This window comes from Dipodomys ordii, unplaced genomic scaffold, assembly GCF_000151885.1.
Source record: "Dipodomys ordii isolate 6190 unplaced genomic scaffold, Dord_2.0 Scaffold82, whole genome shotgun sequence".
Lineage (NCBI taxonomy): Eukaryota > Metazoa > Chordata > Mammalia > Rodentia > Heteromyidae > Dipodomys > Dipodomys ordii.
In genome coordinates this window covers 5631494-5655858 of record NW_012267298.1, presented here as the reverse complement: position 1 = coordinate 5655858, position 24365 = coordinate 5631494, and the positions used below count along the sequence as shown (strand labels likewise).

At 40.0% G+C, this 24365-nt stretch overlaps 1 protein-coding gene across 1 annotated transcript in view; it reads left to right on the top strand.

Moving 5' to 3' along the window:
* Window positions 1-24012, top strand: part of Lrrc6 (leucine rich repeat containing 6) — a 76403-nt gene extending 52391 nt beyond the window's left edge. The window contains exons 11-12 of the mRNA XM_013025174.1: window positions 12804-12889; window positions 23835-24012. Coding sequence (XP_012880628.1) covers window positions 12804-12889; window positions 23835-24012 — 264 coding nt within the window. The remainder of the gene's footprint in view (window positions 1-12803; window positions 12890-23834) is intronic.
* The last annotated feature ends 353 nt before the right edge of the window (window positions 24013-24365 follow it).

Here is a 24365-nt window from a genome sequence, read left to right as displayed (position 1 = left end):
CAATTGCATCTTCGTTTAATTTCCTTATTCATCTCCCTCAGTCTGAATACACTTTTTAGAAGAAAATGAAAAAGATTTGATCCCAGCTGGCTTTCTGCTTCTAAAGTGAAGCCTAAGACAGACTGGGAAGATTCTGCACACATTTTTGGACCTATTAAGTTTCTTTTAGTAACTTCTCTAGCTTCTCTAGAACTACACACAGCTGCCACTTAATGTGGCTTTCAGCCTTGTTTCCAGTTGTTCAGTTAGGCTCAGTGACAGGTCATTCTTCTAAGTGTTAGTAAATGGCAAGTAAGGGAGGCTACCATAAGACCATGCAAGCATACATGACTGCTTACATATCTGTTCCTCTTCTGATAGACCTACCACCATCTTTGCTTGAGAACCATACCCATTACTCCAGATTTTTATATGAGGAATTAGGAAAAGGATCCTTGATCTTTTTTTTTTGGCAGTCCTGGGGTTTGAACTCTGGGCCTGGGCGCTGCCCCTCAGTTCTTCAGCTCAAGGCTAGCGCTCTTCCACTTGAGCCACAGCACCACTTCCAGTTTTCTGGTAGTTTATTGGAGATGAGATTTTCACTGACTTTCCCGCCTGGGATGGCTTTGAACCACAATCTTCAGTTCTCATCCTCTTGAGTAGCTAGGATTACAGGCGTGAACCTTTTCTATCCCTAATTCCTAGGGATTTCTCAGGGGCTATGAGGCTAGAGTATTCCTGAATGTTAACCTAGATATTTGCTCACATAATTATCCAAAGTGAACGCCACCATGTCAGTAGAAGTTTCATGCCGTGGGTCCTAAGCTACAGATTGTACAAAATAATTAGCCTTAGAATATTGTTTTGACGGCACAAAAGGCTTTCAAACACATTGCAATCTTTTCCCAAGGTCACGCTCTAGAGGCAGCTCAGTCTCCACTCATTGACTGCATTTGCATTTGGCTTTTCTCAAAGGTCCAGTTGCCTGGGCAACGAGGAGTGGTGTCGGAGTGTATATCTCTGAATTTCATCACTCTCTTGCTGTTGGATGAGCTCATAGAAATGATTCCAGCGCTCTGCCTACTTATCTCATCTTCTTCTTCTCTTTTACAAAGGTCTCACAGCTTTTTCTCAAGATTGGCCCACAGACAGTGTCGCTCAAATTAGCTTATTGACTGCCTCAATTCAATTAGGTGGCCTTAACCTATCCCTGTCTCTGAGCCTCTTCAGATCAACACTCCTTCTCCTTACAGTCATTTCCCTCGGCCATTCAGACGTGTCAGATCTGAATGTTTGGTTGAGTCTTTCTATTCTAACAGAAACAGTGTTGGACTGGACTCTGGAATGCCAGTATCACAGGTTAGGTTTACAAATCCATGGGATTCTGGTACCAGTTTCTGAGAAGTAGAGGTTTATGGATCTTGGCTTTAAATTTCAGAGGCCTATAGCTCTAGATGTTTGGGATCCAGTATGTGTAACTCTGAACTCTGAGAAATAGTGGATTATTGCTCCCAGCTTTCAAAGCTGCTTGGTGCTGAGGTCAGGAGCCGATTATTGTGAGCTTCTGCTACCAGCAGGCTCTTAATCTTTGGTGGCTCTCAGGAATTCTTCCAGTGACCAGGGCTTGCAGCTTTCACCTGTAGTTCTTTGAACTTTCCCACTTCTCATTGTCTCATTTCTTTAGTTTCTTTCCTACCACTCTGAAACTTTAGCTGCCTTTCTGCTTCTGGTGGTTGGGTCTGGGGTTAAGAAGCCTTTCTGCTGTTTGTGCTACCAGCTCATACCACAAGTAGGCGATAAAAGACCATTTGGGAGAAATCTTATTTAAAATAATGTTGTAATTGGGGTATTCATGCTGTCATTGGGGTGGGGGGAAATGTTTGTCCACAAGAGAAGCTTCCAGGACAAACCCTACTTGGCTGAGAAATCGCCTGCTTATCCAGCTAGAAAAGCGCAGGCATACTTGTGCTCAGATTGTCATCTCACCCATCACAGCCTGGCATGTTCACAGTTCTCACTTCCAACAATCACATCCCTTGCTTATGAGCCAATCACAAGCCTTGACTGTACCAGCCACAGCAAGTTGCCGAGTCACTTGGGGTGTGCCCCTTCTCTCCTCCTGAATAAAAACAGCTGACAGGGAGAAGCCTGGAATGGCATCTTGCAGGGCGGTTGGTATAAGTTGCCTGAAGTGGTTGCCACCGGAACAGGCTCCCTGAAGCAAGAGATGGGACTTCAGCTGCAGTTGTGGTTGTCATAGTTCTTGCTGCTGGAATGGAATTTCCTCAGTGTGATTGTGAGCGAGCGTACAGGCACAGCTGGACTGACTTCAGGGTGCCCACAGAAGAGATTGCTTGGTCGTCAGCTCACAGTTCAGTTTGAACTGCCAGGCATAACGGATGGGTCTGTCAGTCGTCACGCAAAGACTGAATGGCCCATTCATGACAGATTCACTTACGAGAATAGAAAAGTGTTAAATGGTGCTGATAATCTACATCTAGGAAATTAACATCCTTAGAAATATTTAACTACATTGAACTCCAAAACCATATGTCCTAGGGAGGATTGACTCCCTCTGATCTGCCTCACCATGTCTAGTTTTGAATGTGCATCCCAAAAGCTTATTGTAGGAATCTCCATTCCTTAGGTGTTGGGGGTTCAGACCTAGTGGGAGGAGTTTCACTCAGTGCTAAGCCCTTAGGACCTAGAGCTGCCTCCCTCATAACAGGTCCCTCCATGAATATTTGTTGAATGAGTGAATGACAAGAATAGTTATAGTCTTTTGAAGGTAAATGGGAGTTATTTCCCATGAAGACAATCTCTGATAGGATTGTGAAAGATATTTTCTCTTATTTTCAAACATCACCTTCATGACTAGTGTTTGCATAACTTAGCAATAATTCTTTTCAATTGGCAGCAACAGTTTATCTTCCAGTGTAGCTCCCTCCTTGGGAAACTGTCAGGGAGATTCCATGTCACAAGGTGAAAGAATTTTGGAGGAACCAGTTGATAGATCTGATCTATTCTTTTTCCAAAGCTATACAACTGTTACATATCTATCAGTATTGACTTTATATGAGTAACCACTCATATACATAACTCACAGTAAACACTGAGTTTTTTCTGAAACAACTTGAGTAGGTTTGAAATCAAAGCTGTATCCTTACGCTTTGTATTTTTCTGATCACTTTTCCTCAAATTTACATGTTTTGCTGCAATTCTCCATTACTGAAATGGACTCTACTTCTAAGGTGTTTTTAAATAAATTCAATAACTGTCAAATAATGTGCCAATTGTAACTTACATGTTTTCTAATATTGTAGATTAATGAGTTTGTTAAAAGAGAAAAAAGATATTTTTCTTTTTAAAGTTGCTTCTAACAAGCTTGATGAATTATGTACTTTTCTTTTAGAACAATGGTAAGAAATAATTAAGTCTAGAATCAAAGCAACTATATATATATATATATATATATATTTAGAGGAAGACTATAAATATATATCTATGCACACACATATAAATTTAATGCCAAGGAATAATAGTAAATCTTGTTAATTCTAAGGTTTTATATAAGTAATATTTCTTTCTAAGAGTCAGAACTTTGCATACTTAAATGTTAAACATTGTGATTAGGGGTAGTTAATATAAACACCAGAAATATGTAATTGGACGAACAATTTGCAAGTGAACAAATTCTTCCACAGTTGGCAGAAGGACATTCTTAATACAGTCTTAATGCGGCTGCCCAGCTCCTATCATCATTGTCTTTTGTTGGGGCACATTCATGTCTAAAGGACATAGAAATTCTGAAAGTTATATGAAGAAAAGATGCGGAGATGTTTAGAGAAATGACACAGAAGGTATGCATGAAAATATTAAATATGTAAATCTACACATAGTGGGGAATGAATGATGCATCCAAAAAATAGATGACGTAGAAACTATTAACATGAGATAGGCTATTAGCATGTTTGGAGCACCTCACATAGAAGTATTTCAGAATAGATTACTTTCTACCAAATTCTCAAAAACTTGAGACAATTAATAAATAATTAACCTATTAAAATATTTGATAGATTCAACTAAGATGAATAGAGAGAAAGCTCTGTGTGAATTACTGTGGAACAAAAAGAAATATGACATGTGTCTCTTGGACAAGCAGTTGGCATGACCCCAAAGGCCAAGGTGCTGAACGCTCAGTCCCTTGTCAGGGAAGCACAAACAACGGCAGTAGAAGCTTTAGGGAGCAGGGCCTACTGAAAGGAAGTAAGTATATTGGGGTAGTAGGGGATATTTAGAACCCCAGCCCCTCCTCTTCCTGCCTTTGCTTTCTGGCTAGCATCCAGGACCACAGACCTTTCATGCTACCTGCTCTTGCCCTGACATCCTGTGCCACACAGTTCCAAAACAATACGACTGAGTGATCATGGACTGAAGCCTCTGAACTGGTCACCCAAAATAAACCTTCACTTTCCTATCCATTGCTTCTCTTTGGTATTTTGTCACAATGAGGGAAAGATGACTAACACAGGTAATGCAGTCATCTTTCTCACTCATATTACCTGGTTTATTTTAATTACAATGCTTGTTATTTTATAAAATAGCCCTATTTGTTTAATTTTGTGGCTTATCTTTTCCTATGTAAATTAAATTTTATGAAAGTAGGGACTTTAATTCATTCAATGACTAGACTAGTATCTGCATCTAGCCAAATATTAGTTGAAGAACAATATCCTGGACTAATTACCCCAAACATTACCATGCCTTGAATATCCTCTCCACATTTTTCTCCCAGATAGTCATCTGTTATTATTGTCTTACTGGATAATAAGCAGAAGCTTTTAGCTTTGATTAATCCCTATATATTGCATTAAATTTGATTGTAGCTTTGATTAGTTCCTGTGCGATTGTATTTCAAAATGTTTTGGTGATTCCTGTTTATGAACTCTTTAGTTTCAGATACAGTCTCCCCCATTTTCTTGTAGGAGTTCTACCTTTTTAGCCCTTTTTTACTTTTTGGTATGCGATTCATGTCAAATTGATTTCTCTATATGGAGCGAAAAATTTTCCATGTGGATGTACAGTTCCAGCAAAAGATTTCACTTTCTTCATTGGATTGCTTTGGCATTTTTGTACAAAAATGAATGGCCTTGTAAGAAAAGGTCTATTCTTAGGCTTTTAGTTAGGACCATTGATTTATTTGTTTTTCCTTCTGTCAATACCATGATTCATGATGGAACTGAAAGTTTGCAATTCCTCCACCTTTGGGGTTATTTAGATGATCATTTCGGTTATTCTTTGTATTTTCATAGATATATGATATATATATGTGATATATATCACATATATATATGATATATATATATATATATAAACCATAAATCAAATTCCATTGTAAAACCTTCTTGGCTTGATAACTGGGATCAGTCTGGAAGGAAATGACTCTTCACATTATTAAGTTTGACAGCCTGTGGCCATGGACTTTCTCTCCTTGAAGTGTTTTAAAATTTGTCTCTGAGCAATAAGTGTATAGTTTCAAGTGAAAAGTCATGCACAGCTATTGCTGAAATTTTAATATTTTTATTTTCTGAGTTTTTGTCATCATTCTAGATAAAATTGTTTTATACATTTTATTTTTGCAGTAACATGCTACTAGAATATAGGAATAAGAGTGATTTTGTATATTCGGCTTACTAGAAGTGGTGATTGTTTTGTTTTTTGTTTTGTTTTGTTCCAATACTGGGTCTTAAACTCAGGGCTTTTCACTCATCCACAGATGCTCTATTACCTGAGCTGTACCTCTAGTTCTGGGTTAATTGAAGTTAAGAGTCTTCCAGTTTTGTTTGCCTGAGATGACTTCTTTTTTTAGTTGTTCTTGGTTATGGGGCTTGAACTCCGGGCCTGGGTGCTGTCCCTGAGCTCTTCAGCTCAAGGCTAGTGCTCTACCACTGAGCCACAGAGCCACTTCCAGTTCTCTAGTGGTTTATTAGAGATAAGAGTCTCACCAATTTTACTGCCCAGGATGGCTTTTAACTGGGATCCTCAGATCTCAGTCTCCTTAGTAGCTAGGATTACAGGCATGAGCTACTAAGTCTGGCTTAGAAGTAGTAATTTCACTTGCTAGAAATAGTAATTTTTTTCATATGTTGTTTAGAATTGGCTCATTTTAAACAATCACTTTATGAATAGACTTATTTCTTGCTTTTTAAGCTTTAATGCATTTACTTATTATTCATTATCTATTTATCTGCTTTTGTAAAGTCTCTCCAGAGGAAGTCTGGTCATAGAGCTACCTCTTTTATTTTTTTCATCCATTCATTACAGTCCTTGCTTGCCTGTTATCCACTCTCTCAAACCATCTATTTATTTATCTTTGGCTCAGTTGTTTCTAGCAGCAGATCAAATGCACTATCAATGCTTTCAACATAGCTCGTATGGAATTTCCCTTCATTTCTGAAGGAACCTGTCTTTTAGATATGTCTTGGTAGGTTTTTTGCACAAGTTTTCTTTTACAATTATTTAACATTTTGCTTTGATTGTTTTGTTTTTTTAAAGATAAGTCAACTTATTACTGCTCTTTGTCTCCTACAGTAAATGTGTCATTTTTCTCTGGCTCCTTTCAAGAATCTGTCTTTCTCTCTTCTTTACCTGTGTGATTTTATATACAAATATACAACTCATATATATAACTATGATTATGTATGATTTAATCGTATGTATGATTAATATGTTAGATATATTATATAGATATAATCAGTATTCATAAACATTTAAATAAGTTTGGGGCATTTCTTATTTCTTTAAGTGTTCCTCTTGCCTGATCTTTCTTTCCTTCTTAAGAATATAGCTAATTGGGTCTGGGAAGGTGGCTCAGTGGTAAAGCGCTTGCCTTGCATGCTTGAGGCCCTGGGTTCGATTCCTCAGCACCCATAAGCAAAAAAAAGCCGGAAGTGGCGCTGTGGCTCAAGTGGTAGAGTGCTAGCCTTGAGCTGAAGAGCTGAGGGGCAGTGCCCAGGCTCAGAGTTCAGGCCCACAACTGGACCCCCCTCCAAAAAAAAAAAGAATATAGCTAGCCATTTGCTCTACCCACTGAATTTGAGAATCACCTGAAGAATTCCAGGTTTAGCAATTACAGGCCCCCTAACTTAAGATTGAAGTTGATGCTTTACACATTCATAAGAAACACTTCTGTTATTCAGATTAAGGGTGCCTGTTTCCATTATGTAAATACTTTGTTTTCTCCTCTTCTCTGTTCTACCTTAGTTCTATTCAGTAAATTCATGTATTTCAGGATATTGTATCTTTATATTCATTATAGATTTTTTTTTGGTCAGTCATGGGGCTTGAACTCGGGACCTGGGCACTGTCCCTCAGCTCTTCAGCTCAAGGCTAGCACTCTTCCACTTGAGCCACAGCACCACTTCCAGTTTTCTGGTGGTTAATTGGAGATAAAAGTCTCACGCACTTTCCTTCGCAGGCTGACTTTCTCAGATCTCAGCCTCCTAAGTAGCTAGGATTATAGGCATGAGCCACAGGCACCCAGCTAGAATTTGTTTTTAAGAAACTATATATTTTTCTATCAAGTATCTTGTTGTTCATTCTTTAACTGAAACATCCAAATCATCATGTGATCTGTTTGTTTCTCTTAATTGCAAAATCAAACATTTTCCTGCTTCTTCACATCTAGCATTTTTTTTACCCTACCCTAGACATTGTTGATTATATGTTGTTGAGGCTTCACATTTTTTGCCTTTCGAGAACTTTCCTTTATTTGGCGGCTTCTGATTTGATTCATTAAACTCCATCTTATGCAACAGGCTGCAACTAAAATCTCTGCGTCGTTTTGTTTTATTTGCCGCCATAATAAGCATGTAGTCAGTTGCTCAAGCATGACTGTAAGTCATTCGTGTCTTTATAAAGGGTTGGGTGCGAGCAGAAATTTGACCATAATAAAATAAAGAACATCAGTATAGTGTTACTTCATGAGCAAAGAACATTTTCAGAGAGCTATGACCCCACTGGACTTAATACCCTTATTACTATCTCAAATTAGATGTAGGGTTAGCAAATATGTCTCCAGGGAAAGAAAGCCTTAAGGAAGTCCCATGACCTCAGATGAAAATTTCCAGTATGTTTAAACAAATCCCCTTGACATGATAGCTTGCTGCTTAGTTCCTCGGCCATTACCTGCTGTCCAATACTCCATGTTGGCTGATGTGTTCATTTACCCTCATATTTTGGGACATGCTGTTTTCTCTTCCTAAAATTTTCTCAACCCCTTCATGACCTCTACCTTCTGGGGGAGTCCTTACTTGTTTATTAAAATTCTTAGGAAATCCCATATTCTCCACTAAGTTTTCTTTGATCTTGCTGTCCATCCTACCCATTAGCAGCTCTGGCTTTGTCCTTAGAACTCTGGGCCTGTAATCTCAATTATGCATCCTTCCAAGAATTTAATAATTTATATGCCTTTCTCCTTTATGAGATGATCAGGGATAGTTTTTAATCTATCATTCTGTATCTTGCACTTAGTCTCCTGCTTGACACATTAGATGCACAATAAATGCCTCATTGTACAGATTTAACGCAGGTAATTATTGAAAATATCTGAGAAAGGGAAATCTCCAAGAGAAATTTACTGTGATTTTAATCATATTGTCACTTTAAAATCTGGGCTAGCTCTACAGGTAATAGGTTAAAGTTGATTGTGTTTTTATTTTCTTTCTCAGTAAATATCATTGATTATATTTCACTTCCCTTCCCCATTCATTCTTTTCCTTAACACGTTACAAGTCCTCGCCTAGAATGAAATGATTCTGTCTTTCTTAAATTCCTACAAGTAACTCTTTAGATGAGCCATATGAAATCAATGTCTAATATAGTTCCACATTGGCAGTTTCTCCTAAAAAAAATAAGGATTAAAAGCTAAGCCTCTTCCTGGCATCTGCTACTTAGCTCACAGAGTCTGCATTTCGTAGTATGAATAAGTTGGTAAAGCAACCATGTATATTTTATTAAAGTAAATATAGATCATCTGAGTGCAGGTTACTAATCAGGAGATAATGAGATGCTTGCCAAGGATAATGGCCAAAGGTAGGCAAATCAGCTATTAGAGAAGCCTTAAAGAATACTTTCAACCTCTCTGTAAAGCAGTATGGAGGTTCCTCAAAAGACTAAACATAGAGCTTCCCTAGGACCCAGAAATTCCACTCCTGGGCATTTATGCAGTAGAACATAAACAAGGCCACACTAAATCTACAAGCACAACCATATTCACTGCAATATTGTTTACCATAGCTAAGATAAGGAATCCATTCAGATATCCCTCAGTGGATGAGTGGATCAAGAAAATGGTAATGCACCGTTTGTAAGGAAATGGAAAGACTTAGAAAAATTATATTAAGCAAAGTAAACCAGAATCAAAGAAACATAGGTTGCATAATTTCTCTCTAGAATGTGCCTATAAATCTACAAGTAAACACAGTGGATGATAAAAAAACACAAAAAAATGGACATGATAAATTGTACAGGATTTTAGATATTCACACAGTGAGCCCAAAGGAGGGTATTCTTAGAAGAAGATCACAAAAGGCTCACCAGTTATGTGCATATGATCATATAAAATGATATTTATCAAAATGAACTGCAAGAAATGGAAAGGAGGATTTTTGCGTTCTGTTTTTTTGCTTTCTTTCTTTTCTGCTTTGTTGCTGTACTTGATTTCTGTACCCTTTGTCTTGTATATAAGTTTATCTGTTGGGGGAGGGTAATGGTGGTACAAAGGGTGAACAAATGCAGCAGTGATACTAGACACTGTGTTGAAAATGAACTATAAAATTTGTAGGGGGATAAGAGAGAAAAACTGGGAGAAAGCAAGGGAAAGGAGTGACACTATTGAAAAAGAAATGTACTCATTACCTGACTTATGTAACTGAAACCCCTCTGCACATCACCTTCACAAAAACAGTTTTCTTTTTTTTAATTATTGTGAAAATACTGTACAGAGGGGTTACAATTACATGGGCAAGATAATGAATACATTTCTTAACAAGCATTGTAGCCTCCTACTTTGTTTCCCCTTCCCATCCCATCCTCCTCCCCCCCCCCCCCCATCAAAGTTGTAAAGTTCGTTTTCGACATAACAACTTGTACTCATTGTTGCAATGGGTCCACCTGTATCCCTATTTAAATGATTTGTTTTTTCCCTTCCCCTCCACAAATTATAACAACATCAAATATAGTGAAAGCAGGGGTTATACCGTGGGGGAGGGACATACAAAGCAACAAAGAAATAATCTTATAAATGTGTTAGAAACAATCGCATGAAAGAAAAAAAACCATTTGAATACATATCTTAGGGTTCATTTCCCGAACATCAACTTATCTGACCTTTTCTGCTTGACTCAGACATATACTAGTTATTGCAAATAAAGGAAACCATGGGACCTATGTTTCTTTGGGCCTGGCTTACCACTTAATATAATTTTTCCAAGTCTTTCCATTTCCTAACAAATGGGGCAATGTCATTCTTTCTGATGGGGGCATAGAATTCCATTGTGTATATATACCACATTTTCTTGATCCATTCATCTACTGAGGGGCATCTGGGCTGGTTCCATATCTTAGCTATGGTGAATAATGCTGCAATAAACATAGTCGTGCTGGTAGCTTTAGTGTGGTCTTGTTTGTGATCATTTAGGTAAATGCCCAAAAGTGGGATTGCTGGGTCATAGGGAAGATCTATGTGGAGTCTTTTGAGGAACCTCCATACTGCTTTCCAAAGTGGTTGAACAAGTTTACACTCCCACCAACAATGCAGTAAGGTTCCCTTCTGTCCACATCCCCTCCAGCATCTGTTGTTATTAGAGTTCTTGATTATAGCCATTCTAACTGGGGTCACAATAACAGTTTTCTTTACAAGTACTTTCAAGTTCCATAGATCAGTGAACCCTCTCACTACCTCCACATTCACTCCCAACCTCCAATCGTATGATTCTGAGAGTGAAAAATAATGCAACATCATTAAAATATGAATTCGCACCTTTGTTCTTGTCCCATAATTGAATTTTCAAGTAGTTGATTGCATTTCTCCCTGCGGATTAGGGAAACCAGCAGTACCACATCTAATTTATTGAACATATTTTGGCCTTCACTACTTTTCCTTCAGTCATCTTTAAACACACTTAAAGAAATGAGTAAGATGATGTAGAAGCTCCGGAGCATGGCTGCCTGTGGGACGAGCAGCCCGAGACTGCAGGATAGTGGGAAATGGAATCCTGCGGCTCAGAGCCTGCAATTCTCTGCTCAGGAAAATTAGGTCTTTTCAAAAGAGTTTTACCTTGGTTCTTATAAACGTTGGTGGTAAGAAGAATTTACATGTTAATGTGAATGTCAGTGTTCACATTTTTCTCACTGTTAATTCCTTAGTTCTCTGTAACTTTTAAAGTTAAAAGGGATCTTTGAAATTAAACGTGCTGAAAATATCTCTTAAAAATAAGGAACACATTTAGATTCTGGAGCACAGCAAATTCCTTGTGAAGAAAAGCTCCAAATTTGTAATTCTATTTGCATTTCCATAAACACAGAGAATCTTTGTCTACACTTATTATGTGACAAATAACAGCATTAGAAGTGGGGTGTTTGAAGACTCTAATTTTGCACTTGCTCCCATTCTTGTTAGGTTTACCATGTGAAGCAACATAAAAACATGTACTTGAGACCCCAATTTTTCCCCAGTGAACTGATATTTTAAATAACGCCGGCCCCATTTAAAGTAACTAATATATTAATTTTTTATACACATATATAGAAATGCATATCTATATATGTGTATATGGCCAGACAATGATGGCTCATGCCTATATTCCTGGCTACTCATATGTTTCTGTAATACAGATAGGTTCTCTTCTAAAATGCTTTCCAATAACCACCTCAGCCTTGATATAATTAATATATGCTAATAAAAATTAAACAATCTTAACTAAAATTCTTTGTGTGCTCGTGAGCAGCCCTGCCTCAGAGGAAGTGATGAAGCGTGGCTCATGAAACACATACTACATGTGGTGTAGATAGGTATAGGCCTAGCCCATAGTTAGGGCCCAGTGAGGAGTAACTAGTAGATTCTTTTATTCCCTCCACATTCTGATGCTTACTGAGCTCATGGGCTGAATTTGAATAATGCTTACAGTTTGCTTGTTGGATGGCATCAGTCAGCATTGGACTTACTTAATATAAAAGAAGGAGAATGATCCAAGTTTTCTGACCAAGAATAGACACTCCACTACTTGAGTCCTTCATCAGCTCACAGAGGAAGATGCCTGAGCAAGGAGGATGGGATCCAAGGGCCGCGGGTCCAGGCCTCCTCCGTGACAGCACAGGCCTACGGATCCCAACATGGCAGCATCCTCATCGCGTCCGTAGCCCTCTCCATGGCAGCACTTCCCATGCATTGGTGCTCAGATGGCACTTGTTCAATAAGTACTTCACCAAACCCTTTGGTTTGGGTGTGGCAGTCTTTGCAGAGCTTGTGGCTTTGCAAGTCTATGGTGAAGAGATAGAGTGTGTGATAGAAGCATCTCTGTATTGTGTATCCAGTTAAAGTGATATGATATGCATAGCATACACATAGATGACAGACACAGGTGTATGACAGATGCATGTATGTGGTAGATACATGAATGTCATCGCATATTATATAGGTGTACATTATCAGTACATATATGACCATGTACACGTATGTCACATAGATGAATCTCTATGTGTGATATATGCCTAGCATATACAATACTGATATGTGTTATATTGGTATGCATTTTTGATTTTAGGTGGGAGAAGTGATCACAGGTGGTGGAGGAGCCTCCAGGTCTACGAAAACCCCACCGGACAGCAGCAGAGAGCAAACACACAGAAGGTACCGCCTCTCCCGGCTGGCCTCAGCTTCATGACACGTTCTCTTCATTGTCCTTTGTTAGCCAGAATGCAGTTTCCAAAACGATAGACTATTTAAAATTTAAAACCAATCATACCCTAATGTATTCATACTTGTTCCTAAATCCTTAAGACTCTTGATCCCTAAAACACTAATCTGTGCAAATACAGGTTCCATATTTTTTCTGAACTTAACCGTAAGGCTGACAATATCGGCAGCAATGATGGCATGTAGTACACACTGTTGTGTCAGGCACTGCTGTGTGTGCTGTTTCCCCCAGCAGCACCTTCCATCCTCTGCTTTCCATCCTCACTCTACAGAGAGGAGCCTGACAGAGGAAAAATGTCTAGGCCTGAAGGTCTAAAACTACAATGTGAAGGCCATGTAGCCGTGGCCTGCTGAGACAATGCTGCTGGTGCCCGCCCACCCTTCACTCACACACCTTCCTCTAGGGATCCATAGGCAGCCTAGATGCCTCAACTCTCACAGATCCATAGGCATAAAAGCCCCCTCACTGTCCTCCTGAAAACCTCCTCACCTTCACTTCCTAGCCCCCCCTCCCCATGCCCAAGAGAATATGCACCCCTTCTTGGTATTTCCCCATGTCAGAAACTTTTCTCTCCCTCTGTCTGATTCATGCGACCCTCGTTCTGGCTTCTGGAACACTCCAGACCACAACCGGACTCCCCAAAACATAGCAGCCCCAGTCTTTGTGTTTCTTATTTCTTCTCTACCAAGAGATCTCATTTTCTTCAACCGTCTTTCTATTTCTTATAATTTCCAGACTCTCACCATCCAGATGGTGCAGTCTTCTTTGGACTGAGGCAAGCTATCTTTGTGCTACAAGTGTATACACTAGAATTATCACCTATAAAAATACCTGCACAAGATATATATATATATATATATATATATATATTTATACTTATATATATATTGCATAATAAGGCACTGGGGTATTTCTGTATTCAAAGACAACTGTTTAAGTTTTGTAGAGATTTTTAAACCGTGGGATTCTTTGAACAACAGATAGGGAATTAAATTCCTACTGAAAACTGAGTTGCTGTTTTGAACCATGAAATCCATTGATATTTCTCACGTTCGTGATTTCCATTACTGATAGCAGGTTCATGATATCAGGGAACAGTCGCAGTCCTAATTAACTCCCAGCATCCTCACCCCATGTGAAGAACCTGACTCATCTGTGGGGAATTGTGTGGATGTAAAGTCAAATAACTGCTCACAGTTTGGAACTGGTTTTCAGACTCCATGAAAACTGTCATTACTGTGATTATGCTTGAAGATACAAGACATCTTAGTGCAATTCTTTTTATTAGTATTTTTTGCAGAACCTTTCTTTTTCAGTCTCATTGCCACACATTGAATGTCTGTGTGCACGTTGTTTGAGATGGCCCAGAATCACTGAGAAACTTCCTAGTGCTCATTATCTCCTGAGAGGGCCAATACCTTTGGGCAGCATCCCTATTGGAAAAGTTACTGACCATCAACTTTAAACATGGGTTTGGGATTGGGGGGCCTGTTGCCTTGTAAAGCAGAAGGACCACAGATACTAGTACTACTGTAGAATGTGGAAAAGGGCCTCATACCTCTCTTAACTAGAGTGGTCTGTTTCTTAAATTGTGGAAACAGAGTGAATGTAGGGACATTCACCCGGAGCAGGGTTTTATCTGTTGTGACTGGTGGGCAACATCTGGTGAACTCTTGGGGGCCCATTACATTGTAGTTTGAAATAAGATGCACAACTTATGAAAAATGATGGCATTTGTTGAGTCTATGACACCATCAATTATAAGTAATCATCAAAATAGCAATTTAAAGTCAGTATCATTGTTTCTAAATGACTGAGATTCAATAAGATAACAATCCTCCCAGGTCATAAAGTTGAAGTGGAACCAGGAATATGAAAGTTTGGGCTCACCTCTCATTCCTATCACAGTGTCTCTTAAGGAAGAGAAGACCTTAATTTTTAACTAATCAAAATGGCAATGCTTTGATAGTTAATGTTAGGAACCCAATCTGAGTCATAAAGTAGTCCCTTATGCTGTATGGCTTTGTGGTTTTTGTCTTTCACATTTAATCTGATTAAAATACTGCATCTGTGCATGCACAGAAGAGGAAGAAAGATATGCACAACCACAAGATCTTAGGAAAGAATAAATCTCATTAGAAGAATAATCATAAGAATTAGGAAAGAATCTGGCATTAACCCATTAAACCATAAAAACCTCTTAAGATAAAGAAGGGAGAAATCGCTGCACACATTTTGCTAAATACATTTTAATAATTACTCTAGATATAAATGATCTTCACTATCCAAATAAAAGACACAGACTAGATGACTAGATTCAATAAACTAGAAACTCATTTTCACACATAGCCTCAGAGTGGAGGGATAGAAGTCGATGCTTCAAGCAAATGGAATCTGAAAAGAACCTGGAGTCAGTATACTCATATGACAATGATAACCCAAAATTAGTTGAAGAGATAAATGGGTTCACTGCAAATACATAATGTGAATAATCCATCAAGAAGATACAATTGCTAATATTAGGTTCATTAAATGTTAGTATATGTAATTTCTTAAACAAATACAATTAGACATAAAGGGTCAGACAGGTCCAGATGCAGAAATAGTAGATGATCTCTGCATTCCACTTTCTTTCTACCATATGTTTGTTAACATACATTAGTTGTAGAATGGGGTCTCCTTCTGGCATGCCCATACATGCATATGATGTACCTTGGTCAGACTCACCTGTCCACCATCTATCTCGTCATCATTCTCCACTTCCTAAACCAATCTCAACCATCTCCCTCTTCACATATCTGCAGTGTGTGGACCACTCACCCTCCTTCCGCCTCTCTGTTTACCCTCTCCCTCTCACTACTGCCATTTTACATTCCTGTCACTCATTTTTGTCAAGTGTATTTTAATCCTTAAAGGGAATTTCACCTTGACACTTCAAATACACATGCAGATTGACCCCTCACCTACCCTCACTTTCCCCATCTCCACACGACCTTCTTACTTCAGAGTTCAGTGGGTTTTGTTTTGCCATCATTACTCATAGATGCAATATATTTTGAATTATTAGCATCTAAAACTTTTTCTTCCCACTCAACAAATCTTAAACTGTCCATAGCCCTCTTGGACAAAAACAACTTGTGATACTTTGAATGAAACTAAATTCCTGAAGGATCTTACCTAAATATGAAAAACAAAATATTCCTTTAAGTGTTTTCTGCAATGCATACTCAGTGGTTATGAAATGCTTTAGGTTATACGTATTATAGAATATGTATGTTCACTCATGGTCTATTAATTTTAAGTGTGTGATATTTTTGATACTATTATAATTATATTTTATATTATTCATTGTCCTTTGCTAGCACGTAGATTTGCATTTCCTTTGTTATCATGGCAAAATACTACAAAGTGATCATTCTGACCCCTTGAGAGTGTGCGGTTCACTGACATTCATTTGGGTCACAGTGCTGGGTAACACATCACCACCATGTGATACATTGTGTAATTGATAGTGTACCTAGGAGCCTCGCAAGCTGTCTCTTGATTTTTTGTTCTTTTGTTTTTAACCTGAGGGCTCTTTTATTTCTTTCTATAAAGAATGCTTACTTTCCTTCTTCCCAATCCTTATCCCTGGTTTCCTCCTTCTGCCTTACCGCACAGAGGTAGGTTTCAGTACAATATTGCATCATGGCCGTAGGCTACTTTGTCTCAGTGCCAATTCCAGTCAGAAGGGTTTCATCATCAGGTCTAACACAGCTGAAGCACAGTAAGTGTGGTTTACAGTACATGCTTTCCTATTGTGATAGCTGACGGTAGTTTTAAATGTTCTTCTGGTTCTTGTACAAAGTGCTTTTGTTTTAAAATTTCCTTCACTATTTTGTTGTTGTTGTTTTATCTTGAGCTGGTCTGTGCAGGACAGTTCTCCGGTTTGCTCTCATTCTTGAATGTAGGTGGATCACATCCAGACTGACAGTGTTCTGAGGAGTCTACCTTGAAGCACATGTTTTTGCTCCCTGGCCAAGTACCTACCTCCCAGGCCTCTAAGAAGCCCCACACTGCTCTCCAAGGCAGTGGACTATGAAGGAAGTTCAGTGTGCAAGAGTTAGCAACATATCTGGGCCAAGAAGGAAAGAACATGTACCCAGACAAGTTAAATGAAGTGTTTTTACTTTCAAAATGGCAGAAGGCAATAAGAGAGGAAAAGAATTCATTGAGAGCTCGTCCTTCAAAGTCCACAGGGACTACAGCTGAAGGACCTCAGAAAGCACCCTTCCCTGGCTTTGTGTCCCAAGACAGCATCCTACATGGAGCTAACGCACCCGAGGACATCCTCTCACCAACTGTCAAGGCTCTGCTCTGTCCCATGGAGGCAGCTTCACTCCAAGTCCCCTGAGGGGGTGAGCAGAGCACGTTTTTTCTTCATTCATTATTTTTGTTTTCATTTGTTTGGATCTGAGACAGTCTCAAACCCTTGTGAGTGCTGGGATTCCAGGCATGTTTCCAACACACTCAGCTCCTCGCTCATTCTTAACACAGAGAAATTGGGGGCACAGTACCCTTGGTGTAGAAACAGTGCCCTACCGCTCCTGACATGCAAAAGGAAGTAGTGGCCATCCTCTTCCTCAGATTCCATGGGGGTCTTCAGACCAAAGCCTGACACCAAGGGCTGGCAAATGCCAGGGCTCAGGGGGCCCAAGAGTTCTGCTTCACACTCTTAGTCCATACTTTCACTGAATTCTAACTTTGTTCCTCCTTGGTGTATTATCAGATCTGCCAAGGCTTTAGGTTTTCAGTAAATGCTGGGAGAGTCTTTGCTGGCTATGCTAGCTTATCATTTTATCAGGAAAGGGCCATCCTTCATGTTCATCGACATAAAGAAATGTTGATGTGTTTTACATCTCAGGATCTCAGTGATTTAGATGTATTCATTTTGTCTTCTGGTTGTTCTTACTAGACTCCAGAGGTTCTGGTTCTGACAGGACAGACAGGTGGAGGGCAGAACTAGAGATGGGTATCTGTCCTGATGCCCTGTGACACTGAGCAGGAAGCAGAGGGCAGACAAGCCCTTCTATTTATTCTGGAAATTAGTGTGGTCCTCCAGTCCCTAGGCTAAGATGCTAATTCCATCAGTGTTTCAGGAGTCCATTCTCCACACAATCTGGAGCAGGTGAGCTACAGAAAGCTGTGTGCTCGCTGTGTTCATTGTGTGTTACAAAACCCAGATTACAGCTCCAGAGATATGATTCTTCCAAGGCAGAGAGGCTGCTTTTCCTCAAAAGCAAGGACAGCATAATTATGATAGAAGGATTTAGATATCTAGTTAATTAAAGCATGGATAATGTCCCTTTTTAAAAAAGAAAATAATAGATTTTAAAATCAGAGTTTTATTTAACAGCAACTGTTAACACTGTCCTTGAAAATCCATCTGCCTATATTTGTATTAGGAAATATTTGTGTCAGTGATCATTGTTATTATGTTATTAGTATTAATACAATTAAGGAACTCTCCAAAATGATAGCTATAGTTAGAATAATTTAATCACAACTGGTCTAGGTTGTCTCTAATTGTGTAAAGATTAACTCCAGGCAGTAGGATTCCTGGCCCTCAGGCAGGAGAACTTCTATGTCTTGTGTTTCAATATTTGTACCTGACTCATTGTTTAGGTAGAATGTGTCCACAACGACTGCAGTAACTAAGATCAACTTTAAACTTGGGGTGTTGAATTACCCCATTTGACAAGTCAGTGGAGATTAGAGGTCCTGTGTTTGGCTCAGAAGCTTGAGAGTCAAGGTATCAGGATAGCATCTCTGTGGTCTGCTTGGCCTTGTTCCTTTTAATGTCACTGACTGACTTATGGAAAGGGATATACCAGTTTCCCCTGGCCTAGTCCCCAGAGCCTGTGAATAGTAGCCTTTAGTAGCCAGGGAGTCTGCCTATAGGTAATGCCAAATGACTTTACAATAGGGAGAGGGTCTCAGAGTAATCAAGAAAGAAGAAAGCAGAAGAGCTAAGCTCAGAATGATGGAAGGGATCATATGCCAAGGAATGTAGGCAGCCTCTGGGGAAAACTCCAGAAGGACACAGGCACCCTAATGTGGTATTAGCCTGGAGAGGCCCAGGGTAGATGTCTAACATACAGAACTATGAGATAATGTGCATTTTTCTAAGCCACTAAATTGTGGTGATTTCTGTGTGTGCACTAAGGCATGATCAGTTTGTGTATGTATTCTATACTGAGCAAATCAGAGAAGTCAGCATTCCAGATCCTTCTCCTTTCTTTATCTTTGGATCCTGTGAGCTCTTCCCTTCTAGCTCTTCATAAAGTATGCAATAGGTTGTTGTAAACCATCATTGCTGAGCTGTGGCACACCAGCACACATTCCTGCTCTCTAACTGTATTACACTACTGGACTTCAAGCTTCCCCTTTCCTTCCCCAGTCTCCAGTAAGTACTATTTTATATTCAGATCAACTATTTTTTGCTTCCACAGAAGAGAGAGAGCATTCGGTATTTCTTTTGGGGACATGATTTCTGATTTGTTTTACTTTACACGGTGGCTTCCAGTTCCATCCACTTGGATTTTATTCAATTCGTTTTAGGGCTGAGTAATGGGCCATTGTATGCACACGTGGCATTTTCCTTCATCATTCATCTGCCCACAGACTCCTCGGTTGACCTGATGTCCTATCAGTTGTGCATCCACAGGGGGTAGCCATCTCACCTCTTTGTTGGAAGAAATGCATCTACTTGTCCTAGTGTAGGAGATGGTTGAGGTTACTTGAGATTTATTCTAGTGCTGGAATCCCACTTTCCCTGAGATCCAGGTTATCTGCCAACACCCAGTCATAGAACAGAAGATGGGGTCTACCGAGCAGGTGGACACTGCTCCAGGGCCTGTGGCTTTCCCATCTACAGTTGGCACCTAGTAGGAGCGTGGTGACTGGAAGGGACACAATGGGGTATATGGGTCCTAGAGTGCTTAGACAGTCTCTTTTTCATCCCATGATGCTTGGATCATATAAGTCACAACCATATGATCTGGGTGTTTTTCTATACTTGAATTCTTGAATTATACCCAATAAAAAAGTTTCAAAAGATATTAAAAGTGCCATACATTGAGTGATATATCTTTGCTCAATCCGTCCTGAGCCTGACCCTCAGCTCCATCTCCCCTCTAACTCCTGACCTTCTCTCCCAGTCACCCCAGGTCACCCCAGGGATGAGGTATAGGGCATATGGGGCTCATTGATGGTGTAAATGTGGACAAGGATGGAGAACTCTCATGATTGCCTCTTTCAGCTCAACAGAGAAGTTGTATCAGTGGACCAGGGAAATTACCTCATTTGAACACACATCATACAGCCATAAAAGCAGCAATTACTGTGATTATAAAGTCTCCTTTCATTGGTGATGGTCATGTCTTTGTCATTCAGCGTGAGTTTCCTGGGAGGTAGAGACCTTTGTGATTTTCTCCTTTCATTTTCCATCTCCAGGACCTATACAAACCTGGGTACATCATAAACACCTGTTGAATGAATAGATAAATCACTTGTGGTCAGCTAGGAAGAGAGAAAGTAATTATTTTCACTTGCAACAAAAAACAATCGAAGGGAACTGAAACTTGAATTAGCAGAGTGCTAACAAGGAACAATGTCACTGTTATATTTTCTAACTAAATTTACCTAACACTCAAATAAAAGTAATGACTTAATATCATTCCTGTCCTTTGGAAACAAATCACTGGCTTTAACATTCCTAAAATACAACACACTCCCTAGTGCCTGGGCATCCCTAAAGAGAAAAGAAAAACATGATACAGTGAGGTGCTCCAGTTCCCAAGATACGGGGAAGTAGCGCTTGCTGTATATAGAAAGACTCTCCTTGTCTGAAGTGTAGGTTCGTCTGCAGGCACTTCCTCTATGTGGGGACCTGCCCTCAGCTACCAAGGCCTCACCTCAAGCTGGATAGGAATCCCCGTCCTACTCTGCCAGCCTTGCAGCCTCATTCTCTGAATATGTTCCACTCAGAGGGGACAGTACAAATGACTCCTTACTTATTGTCTGAACTGTCCTTCTGAAAATCCTTCCACCTCCAGAGCTAGCAACTTCCACTCCTCTCTTAGTGCCAGGTTCCCAGACCCCTTCTGCATGATTCCTCCCCTACGTGCGTCACTTTGCCCTGGACACAATGCTTCCGCAGCATCTTCTCATCCCGTCTGCAGAGCGGGAAAGCTGAGTGTTCTTTGGTTATGGGTACAAGCTATGCCTTACCCTTAAATGAACGTCTAGCACTAACCCCAGCACTGGGCACTTGGAAGATGTGCACAGAAAAAGCATGCTGCACCGATGGACTGTGTTCCACTGACGACCAGTCCCCCCACTCTTGCTGGAAGTCTGCTGAGCTTCTTCCCTGCTCTGTGTCCTGACCCTGTGTCTGACTCCCTAGTTGAGGGCAGCTCTGTTTATTGTCATCCCTACTTTACAGATGTGTCTTTGGGCATACTTAGTGGCTTGATGAGAGCCAGGATTTTGTGCCATAACCTACATACACTACTGCCCTCTGCCTTCCAGTAGCCGATTTTGCTTCCTGATCACAGGAAGCAAGTAAAATGATGGCCACCTACTGTGGTTATGACACAATTGCTTTCCTCATTAGTGCTGATTGAGAGAACTTGTTTATGGTCACTGTCTGCTGCCCATGGTGCCTGGCTTCTTTCTGAGGAACAGGATGAGCAGTGCTGATACCTGAGACATTGTTTTGCTGTGGGGTTGGGGCTGACAGTCATCCTCCCTCCTTCTGGGTGAGAAGGAGGGGACGATGGGATTGTCAGAGAATTTCATGATGAAAGTAAAGGCCTCTGCACAGGGCACAACCCAGGACACACTGTGTGAGTCCCCAACAGGACACCAGGTTTAATGACTCATTAGTACTCAGGATCTAGCATATAATTCTACTCATGACTAATATTTATTTCCACGAAAAGAGCACAAAGCAGCCTTGGCAAAAGGCAAAGTCTAAAGAAAGCCAGGTGTAAGCTTATAAGAGTTCTTTCCCTGTGGAGTGACACAGGACACACCAAATGCCTCCTTCAGCCCATTTCGTTGGCACATCTGAGAAGCTTTGATAGAAGTTTGGGCTAGGATTTTCACTGGAGGCTGGCAGGCACCCTCTGCCTCTCATGGATACAAGTTCTGCACACCCATATTGTTTTACACATTGCTCACTATGGTTCTCCCTCCTTATTATTTAGGGAGAGTCTGATATCAATGTTGGAACTATTGATCAGCAGAGGCCCTGACTTTCAGACCTTCCTAATGGTAACAAGCTCTGGTTTGCCGTGCTCAGCCACTAACCTTGTGATAGCTCCTGTCTGCTGTGAATCCAGAGGATGAGCAGCACTGTAGCTGAGGCCTGAAATCTCTGTTCGTTTAAGGCAGAGGATTCCCTAAATACCACAGTATAGAATACTCACTATGTACCACCTATGGAAGAGTCAGGCATTTATCTGAGCCCTAGTTTCTTCTTTGCCACTCAACCGCATCCTTAAGCATTTCCATCCCACCTTCAGATTCTAACTTTTCCACCCCTCCAGAGAAGGATCAGCCACTCTACCTTCTTTTTGGAGAATTTATAATGTGCAAGCTGGGGCTTCAGAATTCACTATTTTTTAGTCTGTGTAAGTTGTATATTTTTCTTTAACAAGTCCATGTGTATTAATCAAAATCCTGAAGGAAACTAAAATCTGAAGTGCCACCAAGAGCAGAGTGCAGAAGTGATGACCAGGGTTACAAGAATAATAGAGAGTTTACACTGTCACAAGGAAACTGAACCTCATCTCCCCAACAGAAAGCACCTACTGGGTGCATCAGAGAACATCAATTGGAGTTCCACATGAGATGGATTGTGACTTTTTTTATGTCTGAGATAACTTTTTATGTAATTTCTTTATCTTTCCACAATACATACAAGATGGGGAAAAAAACAAAATATTTGCCTAAAAGGTATTAGTATTATAGAAAAATAGACTAATAATGTGGCAATTACCCAATGTTATAATGAGTTCTGCACTGCCCTGTGAGACATTACACGGAGCTTTGTCCGTGTGTGGACAGAGTGACTACCATAGCACCTAGAATATAGTGACATTAACATGAATCTCTTGAATGAATAGGCAGTGATTCTAAAACAATTTGACTGAGTACCAAAGTCACTGAGAGGGGTCTTTATAAATGTACAGATCACTTGGCCAAACCCCAAAGGCACTAAATAGAAGTTGCAGGACAATAACCTAGGGATGTGTGTTATCCACAGTTTTATCTAAGACCATGTCATTGGGAGCCATTGGCTAAAACAGGTTCTTCATGGTTCTGATCAGTTCTGGGTACTCCTGAAAGAAGTGGACAAGGGCAGTAGGAACAGGTTATGGGAGGGCGATGGGGGGCTGAGCTTTTCTGTATGCCTGAACTTCTGGCCTAAGTGCCTCTAGCAAACCATTTAGCCTGGTTAGGAGTAACACTTGCCTGGAGTTAATCTGTTATTGATCCTGGCTGTGTGACTTTCCCTGATGTATCGTTTCAATTATTAAAAAAAAATTCTGAGGTAAGCAGAGCCTCCAGGTGACCTCTCTTCCAACTGTCTGTGCATTATTAACACAGCTCTGCAGAACTTTTTAACACTTTATTTATCTGTGCAAAATCTTGTTTCTACAGACAGTGTTCTACATTACTTGAAGCTGGAGTCGATCTCTTGTTTTTTGTTTTTAAATCTCTGTGCCATATGGGTAACACTTTCTAATGCTTGCTGAATAAATGAGTTGATCCCATTTGAAACTACGTTTTTAAAGGATGCAATGTTAATTTTCACTTTTTCTGTTGTAGAAGCAAGCAAACTGAGAAATTAGAAGTTGATCCAAGCAAGCATTCATGCCCTGATATAACTACCATAGTTCAAGAAAATCAGCATGCACCCAGAAGGTTGAGATCGGCACCCAAAACTACACCTAGTGAGGAACATCCAGACTTTGAAGATAACCCAGAAGTTCCTCCCCTGATCTGAAATCACAGGCCGCATTGCCATGGCTCTGTGACCCATTAGGTCCACATTTTTCAGTGTGAAGAATAAGCGTATGTTATTTATGGAGCAAGCACAGAATTAACTATTATTATTGCCACTTTATTGTGGAAACTCCTCCTTTGAAGAGTAATAGTCTTGAGTTTGAAATTAAAGTGTATACCTTCAATAAGCCGACTCATGATTTGTCTATAATGAAAGGGGGCTGGTGACAATATTCGGTAACATGGCAGAACTATTACATGAAGTATTGATTATAAGTCACAAAATGTCTGCTTATGCAAGAGATTCAGGATTATTGTGAAAGGACTGATGATTAAATTGGAATATGAGCAAAT